We start from the raw sequence: 20,655 nt of genomic DNA on the forward strand, positions 1-20,655 counted from the left end.
TAATCTTCTGACCCACTGGGAATGCGATGAAAGAAATAAAAGCTGAAATAATTTTCTCTACTATTATTCTTACATTTCACATTCTTAAAATAAAGTGGTAATCCTAACTGACCTAAGACAGAATTTTTACACGATTTAAAAAAATAAAAAATTCAGTTTAAATGTATTTGGCTAAGGTGTTTGTAAACTTCCGACTTCAACTGTACGTGTGCGTTTATGTTGAAGGAGGGGTTTTCTGAGTCCTTGTGAAATATTTGAATATGTCTTCTGATTTTATTGACATGTGACTTCATCCAAAGAAAAGTGACTGTCTAGTGACCTGTACTTCATTGGGTTTCTGTTTTGTATTTGTCTCTTGAGGGCTTTTTGCACTAAACCAAGGCGAGCCAAACCATGCCAAACCATGCATTACTGAGCTGGCCTGGTTACGCATCCAACATAGTTGCTAAAAAAGCACAATGTCAGCATGGTAGTGTGAAAATGTTATTAGATTCTTTCTTGCCTTTCAAATTGTGCTTGTAGCAAAATGTGCACATTTTGTGAAGAGAAGACAAAATAATCCTCAAAACAATCGCCTGAGCATGCAACTGATCTTGGAGAAGAGGCTTTTGGTCAAAATAAGAGATATGTTATTTGGCAGGTGTCATCTATCTGTTAGTCAGAGATGGAATATGAGAGACGTGTGTGGCCTTAGTGAAAATCTCTGTGTGAATCTTATTTTAGCTGAATGCTCGTCGATATTACAGGGGAGTTTCAAAAGTGTCTGCAGTGTCTGAATCTCTCTTGCAATGATTCTAAAAAGCTCAAGTCGTCACTCGTTTCAGCATTTCAGCTAACTGGCATTCCTCACTATACCCATGTGTCACATGCCCATGTATTCCATGTCATGTTCCAGTTCCGCATTCATATGAGTAACACTGAGTAACTCATATGAATGAGTGACAGCCCCAGTACTCACCGTGCCAACCAAGGGGTAGAGAAAACCAGCACCCAAATTGGCATGGATGTCCCTGATGGGCAAGGTAAAGCCGGTGGGCACCCCTTTCCTCTCTGGGTCGTGGGACAGGGACAGGTGGGTCTTTGCCATGCATATGGGCAGGTTGCCCAAGCCCTGGGGGAGAGATGGAGAGACGATGTTTCATTCACCCTGGTATGAGTTTAAATGCATCACATTGAGAAGCTTTCATTGGCGTACAATGGCCAGTCCAGTGAAGTGTTAGCTAGGAATTCACCATTTGTTGTAGATGGCATTCATACAGAATCACAGCCTTTTTTGTAGGGCAGTATATTTTTTGTTTATTTTACAGTACCAGTCAAAAGTTTGGACACACCAACACATTTTTCTTTATTTTTACTCTTTTCTTCATTGTAGAATAATAGTGAAGACATCAAAACTACGAAATAACACATATGGAATCATGTAGTAACCCAAAAAGTGTTAAACAAATCAAAATATATTTTAGAGTCTTCAAAGTAGCTACCCTTTGCCATGATGTCAGCTTTGCACACTCTTGGCATTCTCTCAACCAGCTTCATGAGGTAATCACCTGGAAAGCATTTCAATTAACAGGTGTACGTTAAAAGTGAATTTGTGGAATTCCTTTCCTTCTTAAATGCATTTGAGCAGATAAGTTGGGTTAGGGGTGGTATACAGAAGATAGCCCTATTTTGTAAAAGACCAAGATCAAGTGTCTTCAAGTGCAGTCACAAAAACCATCAAACGCTGTGATGAAACTGGCTCTCATGAGGACCGCCACAGGAAAGGAAGACCCAGAGTTACCTCTGCTGCAGAGCATAAGTTCATTAGAGTTAACTACACCTCATAATGCAGCCCAAATACAGTGGCAAGAAAAAGTATGTAAACCCTTTGGAATCACCTGGATTTCTAAGTCACAACAATAGACAAATTCAGTGTGCTTAAAATAAAACACAATTGATTGTATTTTTCCTGTCTATATTGAACACATAATTTAAACATTCACACTGTAGGTTGGAAAAAGCATGTGCACCCCTAGGCTAATGACTTCTCCAAAAGCTAATTGGAGTCAGGAGTCAACTAACCTGGAGTCGAATCAGTGAGACGAGATTGGAGATATTGGTTAGAGCTGCCCTGCCCCCCAAAAAACATTGCTATTCACAAGAAGCATTACCTGATGTGAACCATGCCTCGAACAAAAAGAGATCTCAGAAGACCTAAGATTAAGAATTGTTGCTTTGCATAAAGCTGGAAAGGGCTACAAAAGTTTCTCGAAAAGAAAGTCCGCGGTAAGACAGCATCTCTGTTGACAAGTCTACAATACATAAAACACTAAACAAGAATGGTGTTCATGGGTGGACACCACGAGAGAAGCCTCTGCTGTCCAAAAAAGCATTGCTGCTCGTCTGAAGTTCGCAAAAGAGCGCCTGGATGTTCCACAGAGCTTCTGGCAAAATATTCTGTGGACAGATTAAACTAAAGTTGAGTTGTTTCAAGGAACACACAGCACTATGTGTGGAGAGAAAAAGGCACAGCACACCAACATCAAAACCTCATCACAATTGTAAAGTATGTTGGAGGGAGCATCATGGTTTGGGGCTGCTTTGCTTCCTCAGGGCCGGGACAGCTTGCTATCAACGGAAAAATTCCCAAGTTTATCAAGACATTTTGCAGGAGAATGTCAGGCTGTCTGTCTGCCAATTGAAGCTCAACAGAAGTTGGGTGATGCAATAGGACAATGGCCCAAAACACAGAAGTAAATCAACAACAAAATAGCTTCAACAGAAGAAAATAGGCCTTCTGGAGTGGCCCAGTCAGTCCTGACCACAACCTGATTGAGATGCTGTGGCATGACCTCAAGAGAGCGGTTCACACCAGACATCCCAAGAATATTGCTGAACTGAAACAGTTTTGTAAAGAGGAATGACCCAAAATTCCTCCTGACTGTTGTGCAGGTCTGATCCGCAACTACAGAAAACATTTGGTTGAGGTTATTGTTGCCAAAGAAGGGTCAACCTATTATTAAATCCAAGGGTTCACATACTTTTTCCAACCTGCACTGTGAATGTTTACACGGTGTGTTCAATAAAGACATGAACAATTATAATTGTTGTTTGTTATTAGTTCAAGCAGACTGTGAGCATCTATTATTTTGACTTAAATGAAGATCAGATCAGATTTTATGACCAATTTATGAAGAAATCCAGGTAAGTCTAAAGGGTTCACATACTTTTTCTTCCCAGTGTAAATTATTCACAGAGTTCAAGTAACAGACAGCTTAACATAAACTGTTCAGCGAAGACTGCGTGAATCAGGCCTTCCCATGGTCGAATTTCCGCAAAGAAACAACTACTAAAGGACACCAATAAGAAGAAGAGACTTGCTTGGGCCAAGAAACACTAGCAACATTAGACCGGTGGAAATCTGTCCTTTGAGACCAAATTTGAGATTTTTGGTTCCAACTGCCGTGTCCTTGTGAGACACAGAGTAAGTGAACGGATGATCTCCGCATGTGTGGTTCCCACCGTGAAGCATGGAGGAGAAGGTGTGATGGCATGGGGGTACTTTGCTGGTGACAATGTCAGTGATTTAATTAGAATTCAAGGCACACTTAATCAGCATTCTGCAGCAATTCCCCAAAACATACCTCCAGGCTTTGTAAGGGCCATTTGAACAAGGAAAGTCATGGGGCTGCATCAGATGACCTGGCCTCCGTGATCACCCAACCTCAACCCAATTAAGATTGTTTGGGATGAGTAGGACAGGAGAGGGAGTAGGCAACGAGTGCTCAGCATATGTGGGAACTCCTTCATGACTGTTGGAAAATCATTCCTCATGAAGCTGGTTGAGAGAATGCCAAGAGTGTGCAAAGCTGTCTTCAAGGCATAGGGTGGCTATTTGAGGAATCTAAAATCAAAAATATATTTAGATTTGTTTAACACTGTTTTGGTTACTACATGATTCCATGTGTTATTTCATAGTTTGATGTCTTCACTATTATTCTACAATTAAAAAAATAGTAAAAAATAAAGAAAAACCCTTGAATGAATAGGTGTGTTCAAGCTTTTGACTGGTACTGTTGTTATTTTTAGGAAGGAATAAAGCACACACGGAAGTAAAGGTTATGATAAAAATAGTTGGTGAAAAGAATTCTGGATTTTGAGTTTAATTTTCAGATTTTTTGGAATGAGTGTTTGTCTGGTTCAAGATATTGACGACTTTTCCCCTTTCCACGGATCTAGGATAAGATTTCCTCAGACCAAGACCCTTAACCAATTGGGGTTTGCCTTAAAATATCTGACCCTGGACCAGCGGTTAGAGGCAAATTCTTCCAACTCTGTTGAGCTGTCTAACATAAAGGTTGTCCTGTTGCATTGTGTGTGGACTCACTTGTTTTGAGAACAGCGCCACCTTCTGTTGGGCCTGAGGAAGGAGCTCCACATCATCCGCTCCATACATTGACTTTGCTATTACTCTGATTTTGTCATCAATGGGAATCTGAAAAATATACAGATTTTCTCAGTGAGTGTTGTCAACACATAGCTTGTAGCATGACGACACCAACAAGACACTGACTTTATTTTCAATGGGGTAACGAGCTGTACTGAACAATTAACACCTGAAGTAGAAAGCTTGTGACACATTCATTTTACAGTTTAAATTTAGTCAGTTCGAATAGGTTTTTATCCAGAAAGACAGTTGTGGTTAATGCCAATGCTATGTTATTTTCAACAGGGTCAACGTGTTCATCAGGGCATGCAGGGCAACAAAAACTGTTTTAAAACATGTTGGAATACAATGGCAAGAAAAAGTATGTGAACCCTTTGGAATTACCTGAATTTGTACATAAATTGGTCATAAAATGTTATATGATCTTCATCTAAGTTTGCATTCATTTTATTTTTTACAGGGACAGTACACATTAATCAACGTTTCAGTAAAAGTGCCGGCTAATTTTCAACCGCAGTCCCTGGGCAGGTTATAAGTCACAACAATAGACAAACACAATCTGCTTAAACTAATAACAGAAAAACAAACGTTTTCATGTCTTATTGAACACACCGTGTAAACATTCACAGTGCAGGGTGAAAATCCAACAGAGATGTTAACATGTTCCAGATATTTTTGTAAGTATTTAGCTGACACTCTAGGATTCTTCTTAACCTCATTGAGCATTCTGCACTGGGCTCTTGCAGTCATATTTGCAGGACGGCCACTCCTAGGGAGAGTAGCAACAGCGCTGAACAATTTGTCTTACCCTGTACTGATGAACATCAAGGCTTTTAGAGATACTTTTGTAACCCTTTCCAGCTTCATGCAGGTCAACAATTATTTATCTTATGTCTTCTGAGATCTCATTTGTTTGAGCCATGGTTCACACCAGGCAATGCTTCTTGTAAATAGCAAACTCACATTTTGTGAGTGTTTGTTATAGGGCAGGTCTAACTCCTTCTAACTCCCTTATCTTACCTCATTTGCACTCACTGTACATAGACTTTTCTTTTGTTCTGCTGTATTATTGACTATGTTTTGTTTATTCCATGTGTAACTGTGTTGTTGTATGTGTCGAAATGTTATGCTTTACCTTGGCCAGGTTGCAGTTGCAAATGAGAATTGTTCTCAACTAGCCTACCTGGTTAAATAAAGGAGAAATATATAAAAAATAACCAGCATCTCCAATCATTGATTGTACTCCAGGTTAGCTGACTCCAATTAGCTTTTGGGGTTGTAGAACATGTTATATGAGATTGAATTTAAGAAATTTTGCCTAATAAAATTAGATACATTTTATGGTGTTTCTATTCCAAGAAAAACAAAAAATGAAAACCTCAGGAAAATATGGCACTGTGCAACGTGACAGTCGGGAGACTAGCTCCTGAGTGGCGCAGTGGTCTAAGGCACTGCAGCTCAGTGCAAGAGGCATCACTACAGTCCCTGGTTCGGATCCAGGCTGTATCAAATCGGACCATTATTGGGAGTCCCATAGTGCCTTAGACCACTGTGCCACTCAGGAGCCATAACCAATATGACCAATATATATTGTCCTGCTAATAACCCATCCTAGAAACGTTGTTTGCAGAATTCACAACCTGTTACGCTTGTGAAAAACAGGGTTATTAATAATAATGCTTATTCCCCCTTCCACTTGTTAAAGGTTCCATTTTCTTATTTAAAAAAAGAAAAAAATATATATTTTACCTTTATTTTTACAGGGTTAACATCTCTTTTCCAAGAGAGACCTGGTGCAATAGCAGCAGAGGGAACAACGTTTCAGACAAAACAACTTATATACACTAATACAACATTAAACAAAACTATAAACACACATACAGTACAACAAAAACATTTTACATTAAAAACATGAACGTCTTGACTAACAACAATGTATAACGTTTTTTGGATGAATTAGTATATTTGAGTTTAACCACAATATTTGTTGTATTATTTGTTCTGTCTTTTCTGGTGGTTTAAACTGAAATTGCAACAAACTGGCTTGTTTAAAAAATAACAGTATTTTGGAAATGATTTCATTTTCAAATAACCGAAAGTGAGCGAGAAAAAGTCCATTCTTGAACATGGGGTGAGACATTTTTACTAATTTGTAAATAAAGTCAGTTTGTTATTTAGAATTATTTATTTCTGTCGCCTCATGGGTCTCCCGGTCAGCACGGGTATTGAACCGTGATCTGTAGCAATGCCACCCGGGAGGCCCCAGCCACAAAGTTTTTAATGCTGATCAATTGCCTTGCACAAAGTATCTATTGTCCTGTTAACAGCCCATAATGTCACTGTACAACGTGACCGGTCGGAAGTAGGCTACACTACTACAGTAAGAGCAAAATAATCCCCAAATTTCCACACCCTACCCAAATGGAGATAAAAATCTCATTGATTTATCAAGACCAGTCCCCAATGCTTGTCTCAAAGCAGCGCTGTTTTGACCTCTGAATGCTGTCTTTGCCCCCTTCCACTTGCCTCTTCCATTAATTTTGAACGCGTATTTTCCAGTAAGCATAATCAGTGCTCTACTGTAACTCCCCGTTGTGCTGGTCTGGAGCAGTGATGCACCGTACTAAACCAAAAATTATCTCCAAGTCCCGCATCATAATCTCCAAACTTTTAGTTGAGCAACCACTGTAGATATATTTGACGTTGTATTATTTTCACTTTTACTTTCTTAGCAAGAGAATGCAGCTAGCCAGTTTAGCCTACTCAAACACCCAGCTCAAACAGAGAGGGATGCTCTGTTAGCTAGCTGGCTATGGATATCCAGCACTGGAACTCTTCCAAGTCAAGGTAAGCTTATGGTTTTATTAATGTATTGCCACCAGAGCCGGCCGCTGTAACTGCTAAACTACTTGGACTGTCATGTACACTGTACTTCATGATTGTAGCGGGTTTACAATTGCGTTAGTTCTTGTAGCCTTGTTGACTAGGACGTTAGCTAATATGGTGACAACAATGTAGACTGTGTGTGTAGCGATTAGCCGTTATGATATGAAAGTTTGGCTTGGAAAGGTTTATCCATCTGGTCACAAGACAGCTGATGTGTTTTGCACTGAAGTCCACAAGTGAAGGGAAAAGGTGAGAGGAGGAATAGTATGAGCAAAGTGATCATGCTGTTTGTTTGTGGCTGCTATGAAAGTGAACTGTGTTTTCGTGTGATTAGGGGTGTATTCATTCTGCTGATTATTTTCTTAAACGGAAGCAAATGGAATTAAACGGGGATATACATAGCTGAATTTGTCCAATAGAAACTCTTTTGCAAGTGTTGGAATAATGATTACACCCTAGATCAGCTAGATGCAGGCAAGAGTGTGCCTGATAGGCTAGGTTGTAGAAACCTCATGATGAGTATAAGGAATATTCAAGTATAATGTGAAGCAGCCTAAACCTATCGATGTTACATTGAGCTGGGTGAATGGAAGATGAATGACAGTCATCCAATATGCTGTAATAGAAATGCTCATAAAAAAATATTGATCCTCCTTCATCTTAACTGGCACCAACCGCCACTGCTTACCACCTTATTACTTTCACCAATCCAACAAACTCAGATCCACCATTACTTCTAGGAAGGACTGATGCATTTCTGAAGTTTTCCAACAGCGTCACATTTGTAATGGGATAGTTGAGGATAGAGTATAGTTTGAGCTCCAGGGTGAATGTTCCCAATGGTACAGATGCAGGAACTGGAAAATGCTAAAACTGACCCAAGATCAACATCTAGGGGCAACTTACCCCTACGCCATAGCTGATAGTGGGAGCTGTTTTACCTCCAGGTCATAAAGGAAGTTCATCTGGTGTGGTGTCTCAGCTGCCCTCTGTACCGCCTGACCCAACGCCACCGCTCCGGCACCGCCTTCAGCCCAGTGTGAGCATGGCACCGCCTCCAAGGCCCCCGCCAGTTTAGCCTGCTCACAGACTAGGCCCAACTCTGCATCAGTGTCGGTGCTGTTGTAATCAAAGGACAAATACACCAATGAGTCTGATGCAAGGTTGGGCAGTAAGAAATGTTTCGCCTGTGACAGCAGGAATGAAAGTGTGCAGCTTCTCTTGAGTTGTGATAAATTCCATTTCAATTCCGCTGAGGACCATTGAAATCTGAACTGACTGAATTTAAATGGAAATAATCAGATCCCAATCTTGGAAATGACCCCAATGGAAATGACCTCAGGGCATCTCGATCAGACGAGGAAATACACTTCTATTGAAAAGGTCTGTAAAGAGACACCAGCTCTTGAATAAGGTAAAGTCAACTTTTTAATTGGACTGAAAATCCACACCAGACCAATACCCTGAGACCATTCAAGACAGTGACACACACTGTGTGTGTTCAGTGCTGTTTTTAAAATCCACTGACAGACACCCAAACATCAGTCTGGAATAGGAACACTGGAGACAGTGGCCTACCTGAAGGTGTTGATGGCTACAACGACAGGTAAGCCAAAAGCCCGGGCATTCTCCAGCTGCCTCTTCAAGTGGTTGCAGCCATTTTCCAGTAACGTCAGGTTCTGCAAACAAAAATAAGAGAGACAGACCAACTAAAAGTGATTCTGACACAACTTCCATTGATGTGGGACTGTCCTAATATGGACACCGTACACTACTCTTTTTCCTCTTGATGGCTTGAAGCACATCTCAACCACAGGAAACAATGTCAACAGCAATAACAACAAAAAGTAATTGGACATCTCATTTCTATCTGTATCTCCAATCCGACCACAACAACCTCTCTCCTCTACAATTCTCATTGAGGTTTAGCTCTGACAGAAAATCTCTAAACCTCCACTATATAAATAAGTTGAAATGTGTCAATGAAGGTTGTTTTAAAATCTCCACAGAGTGAAAATAAATCCTGTATCATTTCGAAGGGGGACAGCCTGTGTCACGACTTCCACCGAAGTCTCCTCTCCTTATTCGATCGGTGTCACCGGCTTTCTAGCCATCGCCGCTCCATTTTTCATACAGTATATCCATTTGTTTTGTCTTGTTTTCATACACACCTGGTTTTCATTTTCCCAATCAATCTACTTGTATTTAACCCTCTGTTTCCCATCATGTTTTGTGTGTAATTGTTTTCATGTCAAGTGATGTTCTTTAGCGCTTTACTTTATTGTTCCGTTTTTTGAGCGCGTTTGTTTTGTTGTGCTCCCGGTTTGGAACTATAATAAAGTGACCGTTATTTAATCATACTCTGCTGCACCTGACTTCGCCTTCATACACATCTTGACAGCCTGATATATATTTCAGCAACTTGTGAGTGAGTGTATGGCTGGCTGGGAAGCCATGGGGAACTTACCTCCGCTGAGTACTCCTTCGGCATGGCTGAACCTGCCGTGACCTGTGGAAAAGAAGAGGAAAACCAACAGGGACATTACATTTAGTGTGCATGGCCACTACACTGTTAGATGTTGTCTCTCCCACTCTCTTTTTTGCCTTTCTCCTCACTTTGATGTATTGGGTTGTTGGGTTGGAAAATGGTCTTGGTCGCTCTCTTTCTCACTCTCCTTCTTTCTGCTTCATTCTGGCACCCATAGAGATGTGCCATCAACGGTCCACTGTTTATTTTCTCTCTCTCACTGTATCGCTCTCTTTTGCGCTCTCTCTTTTTCTGTCAATCTCTCTCACACCCCTCAAGAAGCAGCCACCACAGAAGCAGGCACAACATAAAACAATTTCTTAATTGTTCAGTTTAGATTATGAGAATAAACAATGACTATTTATTCAGGGCACTACCCCTGTGTTTTGGACAATTAGCATGTCAAATTACATTGACTACAACAACTCCAGTACGGCTTTACCTCCCCAGTGTAGGCACTCAATGGACTCTGAGCGTCTGTTCAATGAATAAATATCACATGTAAGAATACGTGTGACCAGGTGTTAAATTAACGAGCGCTCAGTCCTTGAAGAGTTAGAGATCTCGAGAGACGTTACACGTGTGTGTGTGTGTGTGTGTGTGTGTGTGGTGTTGATGCTAGAGACATCGATGCCAGCCAGTGGTGCCCATTAGCATGTTAAATAATTAGACATCTCTGTGTCATTGCCCAAAATGGAAGCATGTGTGACCTGTGACAGAAGAGGCTTCATGAAGACTGTATGGGCTTGAAGTTTACATCGTACTCTTCGGCTGTCCCCGTAGTTGAACCTTTTTTGGTTCCATGTAGAACCCTCCGTGGAAAGGGTTAAACCCGGAACCAAAATGGTTCTACTTGGAACCAAAAAGGGTTCTTCAAAGGGTTATGATATGAGGACAGCCGAATAAACCTTTCGGGCTCTCGATAGCATGAAGAGTGTATGTGTGGTACAGATTACTTTTCCAAAGTGCAAACTCCGTTTTAAGGTCATTGCAGTTTCCCAGTTCAATTCAATTGTATTATTTTTAGTTGCCATGGCAGCTTCAGGTTTAGTGCACACTGTCATGAAAGTTCAAACCCGTCGCATTTATCAACAGTCGATGTCTGTGCGAGGGTAGGTTGCCCTTAAACTCAGATCTAGGATCTGATTATCTTTTCCCCCGATCTTCATCTAAACCATAAGGGATTGAAAACATATCCAACCGTGTATCAGTGGATAGTGGCAATTTATGTCTAATCCTATAGTATGTTTGCGGTGAGAAATGATGATGGATGAGGTCGATCAGTCAATTAATAATTGATATCTAATGAATCCTCAGGGTTAGAGACTTTACATTCAAATGGCACCCCATTTCTTATATAGTTTACTACTTTTAACAGAGCCCTATGGGCATTGGTCAGAAGTATTGCACTACATAGGGAATAGGGTGCTATTTTGGAGGCAACCATATCCAGGAGCCACTTGTCAGATGTTCTTAGATCTTCAAAGGGAGTGAATGAAAGGGGCCAGTGTTTAAAATATCAAGTCTCATTTTTATGTTGTCCATGGAGTGCGTTCAGACCATGGCTCTTTCTTAATTGTATAAGAAATATTTCCTCAACTCGCCTCCTATCCTTCATTGCGCTGATCTAAATGGACTGACTACAGTGGGTGAGACTAATGATGAGCTTCTAGCATTTTGTTTTCACCTGTCAAGTCTTTTCAAATCAATGCAGATGAAGTGAAAGAAGACAGATTTTTCAGCAATTGAGATAGAGCACTTATCCAATTGACTGACTGGTATTTTCTACTCTCCTCCCTTACTAGCACTCCCCCTGGTGGTAGCTCACCGCAGGTCCACCCCCATGCATCTTCAGGGCAGGAACTGAAGCCACCATCACCACCACGTCAGGATGCAGGCCCGAAGAGCGACACTTGATGTCGAAGAACTTCTCCAGGCCTAATTCAGCACCTCCTTCTGCCTCGGTGACTGGGGGAAGTTTTATTTGTGCGTGCGTGCGTGTGTGTGTGTGTGTGTGATGTTACATTGGTGATGTAGGGAGGTGAGACACAAACAACAGAATCATTATATATTCATAAGTATATGTCCCATTTATGTAACATTACAAAAATGGATCATTTTATTGAACAGAAACAAAACCCTGGTCTAATATCCTTTCACTTTACTTTTTCTAACTGACTTTTCTAAACGTTCCCTCTATAATCCGATTGTATGACTTTGTGTCAATGCCAGCTTGTGACAATTCTGCAGAGGTGCCTCCCGTAAATGAGTCATCCCATTTCACGCAAGTTGTTTTTCAAAAGCTTTCTGCTATTAATTGTGTTAAATGTTTCTCCTGTTGTCACTTATTTCGCGGAATGTCCACCATTGAATGAAATAAAAATGTGCTTTATTGTCCATTCAATTGACCTTCGACAGAAAATCACACAAAGTGCATACTAAAGTGCATGATACAGTTAGTGTGTCATATGTGTTAAAGGCCCATTGCAGCCATTTTTATCACACTATCATATCTGGGTAACAGTATCTTACTGTAATAGCTATTCATTAAAACGGTCAAAAATAAACAAAAAATAGCCTAATATCAACAACAACAACAATTCTCAAACAATAATTTTGTTAGGACTGTATGGGAGTGAGGGGTCTCATTGGAGGGGCCTAATGCGAGGGATATGTATGCTGAAACTAGCTGTTATTGGAAGAGAGGCTTGGAACTTTTGATGTCATCAAGCAAGCCAAAACTCCACCCATTCAAAACCTGCTGATTAGAAGGTCCTGTGTAAATTGTATTTTCAACCATCAGGAAGTAAAACTTTTATTTACACTTTTACAGTGTTAGTTTCATCATCTGTTTTACAATATGATACAAACACAGGAAAAACAATCATTTTGGCTGCACTAGGCTTTTAACAGCATTTTACTTACCCACAAACCCCTCTGGGCCCACCAGCTTTAAGGCGATCTGGTCAGCCAGGATGGACGAGTTTCCCTGGCTCCCTCTATCCTCCCTTCCTTTGTCTGTGTCCTACATGCTTGTCCCCCTGGTGGATGGACAGTCCTCAAACGTTGCAATATCTGACAATGGACAGGTGTGAACAAACACAGGTGTCCCCTAGAAAGAGAGAGAGAGAGAGAGAGAGAGAGAGAGAGAGAGAGAGAGAGAGAGAGGTGGGGGGTGGAGAAGGGGAAGAGAGTCAACAGTAAAAAACCTAAGACACAGAACCTAACCCTCAATCATTTAGCAACAACAATATTAAGAAATTATTATGTTGAGATGTGCCTGTTACTTTAACTCTAATGAACTCATCCTCTGCACCAGAGTTAACTCTGGGTCTTCCTTTCCTGTTGAGTCATTGTCCTGTTGAAAAAAATGATAGTCCTCATGAGAGCCAGTTTCATCATAGAGCTTGATGCTCTTTTGCAAATTTGGACTCTCAGACCAAAGGACAGCACTAATGAAGAAAGTCTTTCTTATTGGTGTTCTTTAAGTTCTTGAGAAATTTTCAGCTGATGCATGCCTGTTACTTTAACTCTAATGATCCTTCAGAGTTAATGTCTTAAAGTAATGATGGACTGCTGTTCTTGCATTAAGAAGGAAAGACATTTCACAAATTAACTTTTAAAAAGGCACACCTGTTCATTAAAATGCATTCCAGATGACTATGAAGCAGGTTGAGAGAATGCCAGGAGTGTGCAAAGCTGTAATCAAGGCAAAGGGTGGCTACCTTAAATAATCTCAAATATAAAATATATTTTGATTTGTTTAACACTATTTCATAGTTTAGATGTCTTCACTATTATTGTACAATGTAGAAGATAATCCAAAGAAAGAAAAACCGTGGAATGAGTATTTTATTAAATGTTTTACCTTTATTTAACCAGGCAAGTCAGTTAAGAACAAATTCTTATTTACAATGATGTCCTACACCATCCAAACCCGGATGGCGCTGGTCCAATTGTGCGCCGCCCTATGGGACTCCCAATCACGGCTGGTTGTGATAGAGCCTGGATTCAAACCAGGGTGTCTCTAGGGACTCCTCTAGCACTGAGATACAGTTCCTTAGACCGCTGCGCCACTCGGGAGCCCAAGTAGGGGGGCCCAAAGTGAAGCCGAAGCTCTGACATCATCTATAGCATGTTACTGTATAGCCACTGCATTCCAATTTAGCCATTTATCATTGCCCAAATCTGTCATTTTGAACCTGTATATGGGTACGAGTGTAAAGTACTGTACTAGGATACTCTTTAAAGAGGTAGGGATTCAGATGTTTTTAGAGGGACTCCACTGTCGTGACATTAAGGGAAAGCTTGTTCCACCATTGGGGTGCACACACACACACACACACACACACACACAAAAGGCTTAAGGGTCTAATACGAAAAATTTATCTCATAGATCGGTCTGGGTCTCTGGGTCTCTTACCTCCATGGTCTGCATTAGACTGGGCTTCACAGCATCTCTCATCAATGTGGCCAGCACTCCACTAATACCCTGTTGGATGAACACAGCAAGAGACTCTAATAACATGTTATTCACTCAGAAACAATAAGAATAGCACTCGCTCCTGTTGCACACCATGATTGGAAATTATATAGAACAAGCGCAATAAGTGGACACACGTTCGTCGCATATCGTAAACTCTTTCTCTTCTTTTCAAACACACACACACACACACACACTGACCAGGTCCTCTGTTGTGACAGGCCACCCCTTGCGGCTGTAGGCCACCACCATCCTGGCCAAGCGGCGCGTCATGTCTCCCAAACTGGTACTGAGGGCCAACACCGCCATCATCTCACTGGCCACATATCCACTCAGCTGTTTGGAAGGAGTTTATTAGATAGAACCTTACAAATATACCTATTTTTATTTATTATGGATCCCCATTACCTGCCAAGGCAGCAGCTACTCTTCCCGGGGTCCAGCCAAATGAAAGAATATATACAATTCTAAAAACAATACATTCATTACAGAATTCACAACACACTAAGTGTGTGCCGTCAGGCCCATACTCCACTACCACATATCTATAACGCAAAATCCATGTGGACGTGTGTGTATAGTGAGCATGTTATCATGTGTGTGTATAGTGAGTATGTTATCATGCATATCTTATCATGTGTCTGTGCCAATGTTTGCGTTTCTTCACAGTCCCCACTGTTCCATATAGTGTATTTTTATCTGCTATTTAATTATGATTCTACTGCTTGCATCAGTTACCTGATGTGGAATAGAGTTCCATGTTGTCATGGCTCTGTGTAGTACTGTGCTCCTCCCATAGTCTGATCTGAACTTGGGGACTGTGAAGAGACCTCCGGTTGCATTTCTTGTGGGGTATGAATGGGTCTCCGAGCTGTGTGCTAGTATTTTAAACAGAAAACTCGGTACCTTCAGCTTGTCATCACCTCATACAAAAACAAGTAATGAGGAAGTCAATCTCTCTTCCACTTTCCATCTGACCACACTACTGAACAGTAGTCTAGGTGCGACAAATCCAGGGTCTGTAGGACCTGCCTTGTTGATAGTGTTGTTAAGAAGGCAGAGCAGCGCTTCACTATGGACAGACTTCTCCCCATCTTAGCTACTGTTGTATCAATATGTTTTGACCATGACAGTTTACAATCCAGGTTTACTCCAAGCAGTTTAGCCACCTCATATTGCTCAATTTCCACAATCATTATGAGATGTAGTTGAGGTTTAGGAGTTAGTGAATGATTTGTCCCAAATACATTGCTTTTAGTTTTAGAAATACTAAGGACTAACTTATTGCTTGCTAACCATTCCAAAACTAACTGCAGCTCTTTGTTAAATGTTGCAGTTATTTCAGTCGCTGTATTAGCTGATGTGTAAAGTGTTGAGTCATCCACATACATAGACACTCTGGCCTTACTCCAAGCCAGTGGCATGTTGTTAGTAAAGATTGAAAAAGCAAAGGACCTAAACAGTTACCCTGGGGAATTCCTGATTCTAATTGAATTATGTTTGAGAGGCTTCCATTAAAGTACACCCTCTGTGTTCTGTTAGACAAGTAACTCTTTATCCACATTATAGCAGAGGGTGTAAAGCCATCACACATATGTTTTTCCTGCAGCAGACTATGCTTGATAAAGTAAAAAGCTGCAATGAAGTCTAACAGCCTCCACAATAATTTCATCATCAATTTCTCTCAGCCAATCGTCAGTCATTTGTGTGCCGTGCTTGTTGAGTGTCCTTCCCTGTATGCGTGCTGAAAGTCTGTTGTCAATTTGTTTACTGTGAAATAGTATTGTATCTGGTTAAACACATTTTTTTCTAGCTTATCTCCGAATCCATTGATCTTTAGTCAAGCATGCTTATTCACAGTTGTTTTAAGAGACATTCAGTATCTCTGTGTGTTACATTCTAAATGTCACGGTATACAGTCGCTGAAGGAAGAATACTTGTAAATGGATGTTTATGAGGGAATCATTAGTACTCCTCATGTAGCCTGGTCCCAGATCTGTTTGTGTGTTCTTGTCAACTCCTATCATCATTGTCACGCAAATTCTCAAACAATAGGAGTTGTCAAGACAATATAAACAGATCTGGGACCAGGCTCCACCTCATGATAAGTGACATACCGTCTTGGTCTCTGGATCAATGTCCAAACGGATAAATCGGTATATCTCCTCTGGTTTCAGGGTTTCTGGTTTCTCTATACCCAGTCTCTACAAACACATCACAAGGCAAACAATCATCTGCAAGAATGACAAGACCCCCCCCCCAACAAAAAGAATGAGCCCTTTAAACATGTCCCCCCACGGCCCATTTGTCGGCTGCTATTCGTTTTAAACCCTACATTAGATTTAAACTCTTTACATTCATTTCTACATTCACTATTCCTTCGTTGTTTTTTCGACAATGGTCTACACCCTTGACATTTTCTGTAAGTATTTTTCTTTACAGAAATGGCCCCTTACACAAATTTGCTTTGCGATGTCTGCTTTAAAACAATACTTTGTAATAACCACATCAATAAAGAGAGGAAGATATTCCACTTGCCTTCAACCTATTGAGTTGGGACAGGGAGAACTTCCTGTGACCGTCACTCAGTGGCACCAGCCAATCAAAGAGAGCCTGTACGGGCATGGTAAAATTAAATCGCACCCTGTCATGAATTACACACAACTTGATTAACAGCCATTCCTCCTCCAATATATTTTGGTTTTACAAATCTGCTACTCATCTCGAATCTATAGTGCCTTCAGTAAGTATTCACACCCCGTGACTTTTTCCACAATTTGTTTGGCAGCGTGAGTGAAGGAGGCTTTGTTGCAAAATAGGAAGCCGATTCTAGATTTAATTTTGGATTGGAGATGCTTATTAATATGAGTCTGGAAGGAGAGTTTACAGTCTAGCCAGACAAATAAAATAAAATAAAATTGGTTAGCAGATGTTAATGTGAGTGTAGTGAAATGCTTGTACTTCTAGTTCCAACCATGCAGTAATATCTAACAAGTAATCTTACCTAACAATTTCACAACAACTACCTTTCACACAGAAGTGTGAAGGAATGAATAAGAATATGTACATAAAAATATATGGATGAGCGATGGCCGAACGGCGTAAGCAGGATGCAGTAGATGGTGTAGAGTACAGTATATACATAAGATGAGTAATGTAGGGTATGTAAACATTATATAAAGTGGCATTGTTTAAAGTGGCTAGTGATACATTTACTACATCCAATTTTTAATTATTAAAGTGGCTAGAGATTTGAGTCAGTATGTTGGCAGCAGCCACTCAATGTTAGTGATGGCTGTTTAACAGTCTGATGGCCTTGAAATAGCCTTTTTTCAGCCTCTTGGTCCCAGCTTTGATGCACCTGTACTGACCTCACCTTCTGGATGATAGCGGGGTGAACAGGCAGTGGCTCGGGTGGTTGTTGTCCTTGATGATCTTTTTGGCCTTCCTGTGACATCGGGTGGTGTAGGTGTACTGGAGGGCAGGTAATTTGCCCCCGGTGATGCGCTGTGCAGACTTCACTACCCTCTGGAGAGCCTTACGGTTATGGGCGGAGAAGTTGCCGTACCAGGCGGTGATACAGCCCGACAAGATGCTCTCGATTGTGCATCTGTAAAGGTTTGTGTGTTTTTGTTGACACGACAAATTTCTTCAGCCTCCTGAGGTTGAAGAGGCGCTGCTGTGCCTAGGTATTTGTAGTTGTCAGAACCGTCAGAACCGTCCAAGGTAGTGATGCTAGTCGGGCAGGCAGCAATTGGTTGAAGAGCATGCATTTAGTTTTACTAGCATTTAAAAGCAGTTGGAGGCCACGGAAGGAGTGTTGTGGCATTGAAGCTCGTTTGGAGGTTTGTTAACACAGTGTCCAAAGAAGGGCCAGATGTATACAGAATGGTGTCGTCTGTGTACATCTGAGGTGAATCAAGGAATCACACGCAGCAAGAGCAACATCGTTGATATAATGTCAAAGTGGATTTTAGTTTTTTGAATTTGTACAAATGAATAATTCATTAAAACTGAAATGACTTGAGTCAATAAGTATTTAACCCCTTTGTTATGGCATGCCTAAAGAAGTACAGGAGTACAAATTTGCTTAACCAGTCACATAATAAGGTGTATGGACTCACTCTGTGTAACGGTTTTCTATTGGTGAAGGAGAGTCGGACCAAACTGCAGCGTGTAGATTTCGATCCATGTTTAATAAAACAACGTAACACGAATCAAAATACAAACTCAACAAAACAATAAACGTAATGAAAACCGAAACAGCCTAAACTGGTGCAAACTACCACAGAATAAGGACATCAAGACACTAAGGACAATCACCCACAATACAACCAAAGAATATGGCTGCCTAAATATGGTTCCCAATCAGAGACAACGATAACCACCTGCCTCTGAGAACCACTCCAGACAGCCATAGACTTTCCTAGAACACCCTACTAAGCTACAATCCCACTAACATACACACCAAAACCTCCAGACAAAACACACCACAATACAAAAACTCCATGCCACACCCTGGCCTGACCCAATACATGAAGAAAAACACAAAATACTTAGACCAGGGCGTGACAGAACCCCCCTAAGGTGCGGACTCCCGAACGCACCTCAAAACAAATAGGGAGGGTCCGGGTGGGCGTCTGTCCATGGTGGCGGTTCCGGCGCGGGACGTGGACCCCACTCAATAAATGTCTTAGTCCCCTCTCCTCGCGTCCCTGGATAGTCCACCCTCGCCGCCGACCATGGCCTAGTAGTCCTCACCCAGAACCCCACTGGACTGAGGAGCAGATCGGGACTGAAGGACAGCTCGGGAGTGAGAGAAAGCTCGGGAGTGAGAGGAAGCTCGGGAGTGAGAGGAAGCTCAGGCAGGTAGATAGATCTACCAGATCCTGGCTGGCTGGTGGTCTCAGCAGATCCTGGCTGACTGGCAGATCCTGGCTGACTGGCGCTACTGGCAGATCCTGGCTGACTGGCAGATCCGGAAGATCCTGGCTGACTGGCAGATCCGGAAGAGTCTGGCAGATCCGGAAGAGTCTGGCAGATCCGGAAGAGTCTGGCAGATCCGGAAGAGTCTGGCTGACTGGCAGATCCGGAAGAGTCTGGCTGACTGGCAGATCCGGAAGAGTCTGGCTGACTGGCAGATCCGGAAGAGTCTGGCTGACTGGCAGATCCGGAAGAGTCTGGCTGACTGGCAGATCCGGAAGATCCTGGCTGACTGGCAGATCCGGAAGATCCTGGCTGACTGGCAGATCCGGAAGATCCTGGCTGACTGGCAGATCTGGAAGATCCTGGCAGATCTGGAAGATCCTGGCTGACTGGCATATCTGGCAGATCCTGGCTGACTGGCGGATCCTGGCTGACTGGCGGATCCTGGCTGACTGGCGGATCCTGGCTGACTGGCGGATCCTGGCTGACTGGCGGATCCTGGCTGACTGGCACTTCTGGCGGATCCTGGCAGACTGGTGGATCCTGGCTGACTGGTGCTACTGGCAGATCCTGGCCGACTGGCACTTCTGGCGGATCCTGGCAGACTGGTGGATCCTGGCTGACTGGTGGATCTAACTGATCCTGACAGACTGGCGACGCTGGGCAGACTGGCGGCGCTGGGCAGACTGGCGGCGCTGGGCAGACTGGGAGCACTGGCGGCGCTGGGCAGACTGGCGGCGCTGGGCAGACTGGCGGCGCTGGGCAGACTGGGAGCACTGGCGATGCTGGGCAGACTGGCGACGCTGGGCAGACTGGCGACGCTGGGCAGACTGGGAGCACTGGCGGCGCTGGGCAGACTGGCGGCGCTGGGCAGACTGGGAGCACTGGCGACGCTGGGCAGACTGGCGACGCTGGGCAGACTGGCGACGCTGGGCAGACTGGCGACGCTGGGCAGACTGGCGACGCTGGGCAGACTGGGGGCACTGGCGGCGCTGGGCAGACTGGCGGCGCTGGGCAGACTGGTAGCACTGGCAGCGCTGGGCAGACTGACAGCTCTGGATGCTTCATGCAGGCTGACAGCTCTGGCTGCGCTGAACAGGCGAGGTGCACTGAAGGCCTGGTGCTGGAACTGGTGGTACTGGATCGAGGACACGCACAGGAAGCCTGGTGCGGGGAGCTGCTACCGGAGGACTAGAGTGTGGAGGTGGCACAGGATGGGCTAGACCGTGAAGGCGTACTGGAGATCTTGAGAGCAGTGTTGGCACAGGACGTGCAAGACTAGGGATGTGCACAGGAGGCCTGGTGCGTGAGGCTGGCACCAACTTCACCAGCCGACTAACACGCACCTCAGGACGAGTATGGAGCGCTAACCCAGGTGCCATCAAATCCCCGACACGTTCCGTCGGT

The 20,655-nt window shown here is 42.8% G+C and overlaps 1 protein-coding gene across 3 annotated transcripts in view; it reads right to left on the reverse strand.

Moving 5' to 3' along the window:
- Positions 1–20,655, reverse strand: part of LOC115140432 (C-1-tetrahydrofolate synthase, cytoplasmic-like) — a 58,324-nt gene that overhangs the window by 9,424 nt on the left and 28,245 nt on the right. For 2 of the 3 annotated variants that reach the window (XM_065026440.1, XM_029678764.2), the window contains exons 16-27: positions 16,861–16,935; positions 16,440–16,526; positions 14,524–14,658; positions 14,263–14,331; positions 12,908–12,951; positions 12,765–12,832; positions 11,668–11,807; positions 9,780–9,821; positions 8,891–8,991; positions 8,254–8,431; positions 4,367–4,474; positions 959–1,111 (exon numbers count right to left, since the gene is read on the reverse strand). In XM_065026440.1, coding sequence (XP_064882512.1) covers positions 959–1,111; positions 4,367–4,474; positions 8,254–8,431; positions 8,891–8,991; positions 9,780–9,821; positions 11,668–11,807; positions 12,765–12,832; positions 12,908–12,951; positions 14,263–14,331; positions 14,524–14,658; positions 16,440–16,526; positions 16,861–16,935 — 1,200 coding nt within the window. Of the gene's footprint in view, positions 1–958; positions 1,112–4,366; positions 4,475–6,175; positions 6,217–8,253; positions 8,432–8,890; positions 8,992–9,779; positions 9,822–11,667; positions 11,808–12,764; positions 12,833–12,907; positions 12,952–14,262; positions 14,332–14,523; positions 14,659–16,439; positions 16,527–16,860; positions 16,936–20,655 lie in introns of those variants that run through there. The other variant, XM_065026441.1, reaches the window with a different exon arrangement.

Source organism: Oncorhynchus nerka, linkage group LG13, assembly GCF_034236695.1.
Source record: "Oncorhynchus nerka isolate Pitt River linkage group LG13, Oner_Uvic_2.0, whole genome shotgun sequence".
Lineage (NCBI taxonomy): Eukaryota > Metazoa > Chordata > Actinopteri > Salmoniformes > Salmonidae > Oncorhynchus > Oncorhynchus nerka.